We start from the raw sequence: 9,531 nt of genomic DNA, 5'->3' as shown, positions 1-9,531 counted from the left end.
AGATTTGAAATAATTTTGCAGATAATTTAGTCTCCTCTTGTTATTTATAGTCCTCAAGTAATTTATTATGTGTGAAAAATGGTCCCCATATTCTGGATTCAAGTCACCTGAAGGCCTGTTGACTCTAATGTTCTATGGCTTCCTGAAAACTAAAAAGAATAATTATGAGCAACAGACCATCTATGTCTATGGAGATATGGTATATGTTTGAGTGATATGGAAAGTAAGACAATATAGGAAAACTGTAAGCTTTCAAAAGGTTTAGTATCTTATTAATTTATACAAAATATTAGTCTTCATTGTGATGGGGCAAAAGATATCCCAATCTCCTTTCTGGCTGTTTGCTTCTATTGGAGATCATCTGTTAGTACCTTTTAGATGATCCTGTATGTGACTAGATTATTTAAAAGCTATGGTGCACTGAGATGACCCTGAGGATGGGATGGGGAGGGAGTTGGGAGGGGGTTCAGGATGGGGGATACATGTACAACCATGGCTGATTCATGTGAATGTATGGCAAAAACCATTACAATATTGTAAAGTAATTAGCCTCCAATTAAAATAAGCAAATAAATTAAACAAAAAGCTAAAGATCATCAAACCCAAGCCCTTATTGTTTCTCATCCTAATTGTATTCAATGCAATTTAGATGCATTGGACTCACAGCATGTTATTCCTACTAATTCACAAAGCTTGTAAATGAGTAATTATTACAAATATACTTAAAGAAATTACGTGACATTTCCTAACTATATGATACTAAAGATATCACCTTAATATTTTGGCTGTGGTCAATCTTATATATAGGAAGATGAAGAAAGCTCTTAAGCTCGGGAATTTTCATCTTCTTGTGAGGTTTTGCTTTTTCTTTTCTTTTCATTTCCATAATCAAGGACTTTTCCGTTGTGTGTTTTGTTTTGCTTCCTCAATATTATTAGCTTGTTTCTTGGTAAAATAACCAGTTTTTTCATAGCTACTGTAGATAATACCTGAACTGTGCCAACCACCAATCTATTCTATATCTCATTTAGCACTGAGGTAAGTGAGGTTATTATTCCTTTATAGGCAAGTGAACTCTAATATTCCATAAAATCCTCAGCAAAATTCTATAGTAAAGTGTGGGAGGGTGGGATCTAGGATTAGTAGCCAGATCATCTTTCATATTTTCAAGCACTTAATTTTAACTTCTTGTTTTTCAGTCACTCAGTTGTATCCGACTCTTTGTGACTCTATGGACTACAGCACACCAGGCTTTCCCTGTCCTTCACCATCTCCTGGAGTTTGCTCAAACTCATGTCCGTTGAGTCCATGATACCATCTCATCCTCTGTCGTCCCCTTCTCCTCCTGCCTTCAATCTTTCCCAGCATCAGGGTCTTTTCCAATGAGTTGGCTCTTTGCATCAGGTGGCCAAAGTATAACTGTGTTAACTGTGCTATGCTGTGCTTAGTTGCTCAGTCGTGTCAGACTCTTTGTGATCCAATTACTGATAATTAGACAATTAATCTGATAAAAGCATTGCCGTTAAGTGGGTGTGACTATTTATTTTTGCCTTTACAATTCAGGCAGTTTCTGAATTGAGAAGATACTGATTTATTTGGATTCTGAGATTTCCTTTTCTCTTAGCTTCTATCATTTCTCACAACTCACACTCATAATTATTAGCAACATCTTCCACACATTTCATCATTTCTCCCACTACATCCTTCCAAATACTACATATAAACATTAAAGAAAATCATTTGTCACAATATTTATTGCTTTAATCCATATCTTATGACTATTCTGACTGCAGTGTTAATATCAGTACAGTATATAGCATTCACATTGGTGCAGGATCACAAGCAAAGAGATCTCAGTGTACCTCCATTATTCTTTTTTCATTCAAATGAGAATTATTACACCAAAAAGTCCTTTTATACCTCTATACATGTGCTTTAAGTGATGAAACAGCTACTTACATGATCTTTTCAAGAGACTAACACCACAGACAAACAAAAATAGAGACTTCCACTTCTACTCATAAATGGCTTCCTTTTCCAATGTATATGAATATGACCAGATCAGAGGAAACCTCTTTGTGGGAGTAGTTTCAATCAGTTTTTAGGCATGGACAGACAGTAGTAAAATGTGAAATGGTCCAAATATTACAGAATGATTAATGAAATAGACATTAATAGGAAATAAAAATAAATTTTTTAAATTTGAAATTAGGACCTTATAAAAGGGAACCCAAGTCAAATACAGAAAAGAGTATAAAACTAGAGAGGTACTAAGAGTTGGTCATTATATTCAAAAGTGCTTCAGAGTCCAAGCCACAGCTAATTAACTACAGTATACTGTAGAGAGACATAGTACAACTTGGGATCACAGTACAGTATAAAGCTATTAAAAAGAAAAGTAGGATCCCCACTGCATAAAGCAGAAGGATATACAACCAGTTATCTACTGAACTTTACCTTGTGGGGGAAAAGCATAATATCATGCATCCAGCTATATGTTACATGCAAACTAGCTTAGTTCTGCTTTTGACTCAATTCTACCCTATTTTTAGCTATTACTCTTCTTGAAATATTTCTCTCTATTCTTTTTTTTTAAATTTCCTAAAGCCTCCCTGTAAAAATATCATCTGTATTTCACCTTCTTTATTCCATGCAACAGTTCTCCTTAAACATAAATGAAGAATAATTTATAGAACCAACAACTTCAGAAACCTTTAAAAACAGATCACCTTCTCCAAATCTCCTCTAAGGGGCATGCTGCTTAATGCCCTGCCAACTAGTGACTTGTTCAGCATTTTGATATTGGAATAAGTGAATGTAAGTAGCTAAACTCACTTCTACTGATCTACAATTGAGAACTAATGCCAATGACTTGGGGATAAATAGCATGTTCTCTGGGACGAGGAATAGACTGCTTAAGGGTGAAGATTCCCAATAGGATTGTGGACTAATGCACATGGGCGATAGCAACAGTATTTTCTGGATCCTTAAGAATCCCAGGGAGAATTTGCATTTACAGCAAAATTGGATTGGTATCTAGAGATAAAGATAGAAAGTCTGACAGTTTTGCAAACAGCCCAGACTCTAGGTAATGGAAAATTCAAGAAGAGTGTGCTGAGTCATAGTTTCTACTTACATAAATGGTAGGTTAGAAATCCTGAGACTTTTCCCTGTTGCCTCTAGTAAAGGTTTTGTTTTTTTGTTTGTTTGTTTTTTCTTTTTCTTTTTTAATTATTTTTTTTTTTTTTTTGTCATACATTGATATGAATCAGCCATAGATTTACACGTATTCCCCATCCTGATCCCCCCTCCCACCTCCCTCTCCACCCGATTCCTCTGGGTCTTCCCAGTGCACCAGGTCCGAGCACTTGTCTCATGCATCCCACCTGGGCTGGTGATCTGTTTCACCATACATAGTATACATGCTGTTCTTTTGAAATATCTCACCCTCACATTCTCCCACAGAGTTCAAAACTCTGTTCTGTATTTCTGTGCCTCTTTTTCTGTTTTGCATATAGGGTTATCGTTACCATCTTTCTAAATTCCATATATATGTGTTAGTATGCTGTAATGTTCTTTATCTTTCTGGCTTACTTCACTCTGTATAAGGGGCTCCAGTTTCATCCATCTCATTAGGACTGGTTCAAATGAATTCTTTTTAATGACTGAGTAATATTCCGTGGTGTATATGTACCACAGCTTCCTTATCCATTCATCTGCTGATGGGCATCTAGGTTGCTTCCATGTCCTGGCTATTATAAACAGTGCTGCGATGAACATTGGGGTGCACGTGTCTCTTTCAGATCTGGTTTCCTCAGTGTGTATGCCCAGAAGTGGGATTGCTGGGTCATATGGCAGTTCTATTTCCAGTTTTTTAAGAACTCTCCACACTGTTTTCCATAGCGGCTGTACTAGTTTGCATTCCCACCAACAGTGTAAGAGGGTTCCCTTTTCTCCACACCCTCTCCAGCATTTATTGCTTGTAGACTTTTGGATAGCAGCCATCCTGATTGGCGTGTAATGGTACCTCATTGTGCTTTTGATTTGCATTTCTCTAATAATGAGTGATGTTGAGCATCTTTTCATGTGTTTGTTAGCCATCTGTATGTCTTCTTTGGAGAAATGTCTGTTTAGTTCTTTGGCCCAATTTTTGATTGGGTCATTTATTTTTCTGGAATTGAGCTGCAGGAGTTGCTTGTATATTTTTGAGATTAATCCTTTGTCTGTTGCTTCATTTGCTATTATTTTCTCCCAATCTGAGGGCTGTCTTTTCACCTTACTTATAGTTTCCTTTGTAGTGCAAAAGCTTTTAAGTTTCATTAGGTCCCATTTGTTTAGTTTTGCTTTTATTTCCAATATTCTGGGAGGTGGGTCATAGAGGATCTTGCTGTGGTTTATGTCGGAGAGTGTTTTGCCTATGTTCTCCTCTAGGAGTTTTATAGTTTCTGGTCTTACATTTAGATCTTTAATCCATTTTGAGTTTATTTTTGTGTATGGTGTTAGAAAGTGTTCTAGTTTCATTCTTTTACAAGTGGTTGACCAGTTATCCCAGCACCACTTGTTAAAGAGGTTGTCTTTTTTCCATTGTATATCCTTGCCTCCTTTGTCAAAGATAAGGTGTCCATAGGTCCATGGATTTATCTCTGGGCTTTCTATTCTGTTCCATTGATCTATATTTCTGTCTTTGTGCCAGTACCATACTGTCTTGATGACTGTGGCTTTGTAGTAGAGTCTGAAGTCAGGCAGGTTGATTCCTCCAGTTCCATTCTTCTTTCTCAAGAGTACTTTGGCTATTCGAGGTTTTTTGTATTTCCATACAAATTGTGAAATTCTTTGGTCTAGTTCTGTGAAAAATACCGTTGGTAACTTGATAGGGATTGCATTGAATCTATAGATTGCTTTGGGTATAATAGCCATTTTGACAATATTGATTCTTCCAATCCATGAACACGGTATGTTTCTCCATCTGTTTGTGTCCTCTTTGATTTCTTTCATCAGTGTTTTATAGTTTTCTATGTATAGGTCTTTTGTTTCTTTAGGTAGATATACTCCTAAGTATTTTATTCTTTTTGTTGCAATGGTGAATGGTATTGTTTCTTTAATTTCTCTTTCTGTTTTTTCATTGTTAGTATATAGGAATGCAAGGTCTAGTAAAGGTTTTGTAGAATGGCTTTCTACCACCATCCTGTCATCCTGCATAGAACCTCTCAATATTCTGTCCTGATTTTCATCTAAAGCACTACATTTATTTCTTTAATGTCTGATATGTCTGAATGATAGTGAGGTCAGTGTCCTGTTTCACTTCACATTCATTCTCTTCTCTAGGTATGAGAACCAGTGGTGAAAAGAGATCACTAACATCCATGGAATCCATGAACATGTCATATATGGACCCCAAAACAGTGACACTGATTGGCATCCCTGGACTGGAGTATGTGCAGTTTTGGATTGGGTTTTCCTTCTTTGCTGTGTGCCTAGTGGCTCTTTTGGGAAACATCATTTTACTGATCATTATCCCTACAGAACACAGTCTGCACCAGCCCATGTACATCTTCTTGGCAGTGTTGGCAGCCACTGACATAGGACTCTGTGTAGCCATTGCTCCAAAAATGTTGGCTATCTTCTGGTTTGGCTTTTATTCCATGGCCTTTGATGCTTGCTTAGCGCAGCTGTTCTTCATCCATGCCTTGCAGGGCATGGAATCTGGAATCCTGTTGGCAATGGCCTTTGACTGCTATGTTTCCATATGTGATCCTTTGAGGTACACATCCACCCTTACACCTTTCATTCTGGTTAGTATGGTGCTGGTTGTGGCAATCCGAGCAACAGTGCTCGTTGGCATTTTACCCATTTTAATCAAAAGACTGCACTTTTTCCATTCCATTGTAATTGCCCACTCTTACTGTGAGCACATGGCTGTGGTCAAGCTGGCTGCAGAAGACATCCGTGTCAATAAAACATGTGGTCTTTTCGTAGGTTTCACAATTCTAGGATTTGACATGATTTTCATCCTCATTTCCTATATCCTTATTTTCCAGGCTGTTTTTCGTCTACACCAAAAGGAGGCACAGCTTAAAGCATTCAACACATGCACAGCTCACATTTTTGTTTTCCTCGAGTTTTATATTCTTGCCTTTTTCTCCTTCTTCAGCCATCGTTTTGGACATGTTGTGCCCTCTACCCACATTCTTCTGTCTACCATCTACCTCCTTGTGCCCCCTGCACTCAACCCTATTGTCTATGGTGTGAAAAATAAGGTAATTCACAAGTGTGTGGCATGGCTATTCTTCCTGAATCACTGATAATAGCAGTAATCCATCAAATATTAAGTTCATAGGAAGAATATTTTCATTTCCTAAAGATAGAGATGACATTGGCTAAATTCTGTGTATTCATTGTTAAAGACTTCACTTCATCAAACTCAAACTTTTAGACATTTATTTCACAAACCTCAGCTAGAATAAAATAAAATCTATTCAGGTTAATACTGATATTAGTTCTATTTAATAATTTTTTAATTTCTAATTTAATATTTATTGCTTCCTTTTAATTTGTACTTAATTTGCAATTATGTTACTTATTGATAGGAAAATTCATTAATACTTTTCAATATTTACCTTTTGCAATATTTGTATTTTAAACTACAGTTACATCTTAAACCATTGTCTCTGCTGCAGCCCAGAATTTTGGCATTTTGTCTTAAAGAGCTGTAATATTCCAGTAACTAATAACAAACTGTCATTCATATCTTCCTGGCTTAAACATTAAAAACACCAAATCAGAGCCCTTCATTTGGAGTAGCTTCTTGAGTCTACCTACATTCCTAATATATCTTACTAGATGAGAGGAGAGAATGTTGGCTACAGTCTAGGACAGAATCCTAGTGCAACAGTCATAGCTAAAGGAGCTTTCGTCCAGGTACACAGTTGCTACCACAGACTTTCTACTGGTGCCATCGACACATTTCTGTTACCCCTAGAGCATCCCTCAAATCGAACTGCCACCTTAACCACTGTAAGCTAGCCTTGAAATCTGGCTGCCCTATCAAAACTCCAGTCTTCAAGCAAGCATAGAGAAATTCGTAGGTGATTCTCCACGAGTTGGAGCTTTCCCAGAGTAAGAGACAATCAACCCCACAGCTCAGCTTCATTTCCTACAGTTCTGCCTAGCCCTGTGTTCTGGCATCTATATGTATGTCTGAATTGTTTCATCTCCTAGGAGAGATTCACAGTCTTAATAATGATAGGAGTCAAAGTCTGTTGACCTTTTCGTATACGGGCTAGCAGGTATTCTCACTCAAGGTCAGTCAGGTGGCATGGCTTAGTTTGGCCTGTAACCATCATTTGCCCCAGTGGCATTATCATTCATATCAGTTCAGATATGACTACACTCATGGGTAGGCTCATTTCATGTCCAGAATTGGAGAAGATAAATCTTTCTTCCAATACAGATATAATTTCATTCCAACTTTTATAAATTCTTCTTCTGGATTTGGATCCTTAAATGTGAGTAATAACCCAGTCATGGTGATGCAAACTGTGCCTGTACCATCTTTCTCAGTTCACCAGTTTAATCAGTTGCATACCTAAGGTTACTTTATACCACGGTGTACAGTACTGTTCTGTGCTAGCAAGGCACTCTTCCTGATCCATGGACACAAAACTAGCATTCCTGCACTACTCAGGTAATCAGTTGCTTCAATCCTATAGTGCAGTTATCTCTTTAACTTGTACTGTCACAACAAGGCCTTGAACACAGAAAGAACCTTTACACTTCTAGCCATCCTGGGAATGTTATTAACCTGAATCTATTCATCTCAACTCTTTCTCTAATCCAGTCACATTGTTAGGTCAACCTATAAGTCTGGTTAATGCTCAAAGTATTAAAAAAAAATGTGTTTTCAAATATCCCCATGAAATGCAATTTACTTTACAACAATAATATGATCCAATTGAAGATAATGTTATCCAGAATGTTCTAGGATCCCTCATATTTTTTTCACAATCCTGAATGTAAAATATATCTTCCTTATACCTCTGAAATAGAGGTAGCACAGAGTTGCCCCTCAAAAAGTCCCAGATGACTTGTATCAATTAACAAGAACTAATACAAATTATGTCATGTCCTTAACAGATTTTTATCTAAATATGCATTCTCTCTGCTCAGTATAGGGTACTTATATGTAGCTGCACACCTACAATGTAACTTAGCTCCAGGTCCTCAGACAACTGATTACAACTGATTAAAACTATGCATCTCTACTCCTAGTAGACTACACTATGTTCAAATAAAAATTTATACTAATTATGACAAAGTGGTATTGATACAAAGATTTTTTTAAAAAATGACCAATACAATAAATATGAAGTCTAGAATGGTCCATTCTATGGACAAATATGTCACACATATGACATATGTGTCACACAGTGTAATAGAGAATAATGTTCTTTCCTTTTAATATATGCTGTTAAGTTGAATATTCATATTCATTACTCTAAAGTTTAGTTCCTACAACTACACTATACGCAAAAAGCAGACTTCAGATTTATTTTAGATTTTAATAGAAAGGCCAAGTAATAAAGCCATAAGAAGAAAATATGGGAGGGAATGTATCTGTATTATATTAGAGTAAGCAAAGTTTTCTTAAAGGGTATTAAATAGGCCATTAAAAATAGCCTTTGGGAAATATTAATAAATTGGACTATGTTAAAATTAAACTTTCTATATTAATCTAAAAGCACTACTAATTAAAGGAGAAAGATACAAGGAGAAGATATATACATTAAATTACACTAACTCTATTGATTACTCTGGTGAAAATTGATATCATAACTATATTCTTAAAGCACAAGACTATAGTTATATCTCCATTGATTCAGGTCTTTTAAAAACTTATTTCAAGCAGTGTTTTGTAGCTTTGAGTATGTAAGTTTTACACATATTTTGGTCTATTTTTTGAGCTATTTTAAATGATGTGCATCCATGCTAAGTTGTTTCAGTCATGTCTGACTCTGTGCGACCCTATGGACTGTAGCCCACCAGGCTTCTCTGTCCATGGAATTCTTCAGGCCAGAATACTGGAGTGGATTGCCATGCCCTCCTCCAGAGGATCTTCCCGACCCAGGGGTCGAACCCTCATCTCTTAAGTCTCCTTTATTGGCAGCTGGGTTCTTTATCACTAGCGCCACCTGGGAACACCATTATAAATTACACTTATTTTTAAATTTTAGTTGCAGTTGTTCGTTGACTGAATTTTGTATATGGATCTTGATAAACATTATTTCCAGAAGATCTCCTTAAATTCCTTGGTATTTTCTATGTAGATAGCATGTCACTTGCAAAAAGGGATAATTTTATTTCTTTCTAATCTGAATGTCTTTTTTTCTACCCTTGATGAATATACAAAGACTTCAAATATGATATTGGACAGAAGTGGTCAAAATGATCACCCTTACTTTGTTTCTGGTAATAGACACTACTTAATCTTCAACCATCACTTATATTGTTCTTTATCAACTTGAGAAAGTTTGC

The 9,531-nt window shown here is 36.4% G+C and overlaps 1 protein-coding gene across 1 annotated transcript; it reads left to right on the top strand.

Annotated features, from left to right (window-relative positions):
- The first annotated feature begins 5,363 nt into the window (after positions 1-5,363).
- LOC133054225 (olfactory receptor 52A1-like) lies at positions 5,364-6,302 on the top strand. Its single transcript, XM_061139021.1, has one exon. It carries the CDS (start codon positions 5,364-5,366, stop codon positions 6,300-6,302), a length of 939 nt encoding a protein of 312 aa, XP_060995004.1.
- Positions 6,303-9,531: the final 3,229 nt, after the last annotated feature.

Source organism: Dama dama, chromosome 1 (assembly GCF_033118175.1).
Source record: "Dama dama isolate Ldn47 chromosome 1, ASM3311817v1, whole genome shotgun sequence".
Classification (NCBI taxonomy): Eukaryota; Metazoa; Chordata; class Mammalia; order Artiodactyla; family Cervidae; genus Dama; species Dama dama.
This window is presented reverse-complemented; position numbering and strand designations above follow the sequence as displayed.

Excerpts from the sequence above, each read along its gene's own strand:
- LOC133054225 (XM_061139021.1), top strand. The coding sequence starts at position 5,364 with ATGGAATCCATGAACATGTCATATATGGACCCCAAAACAGTGACACTG.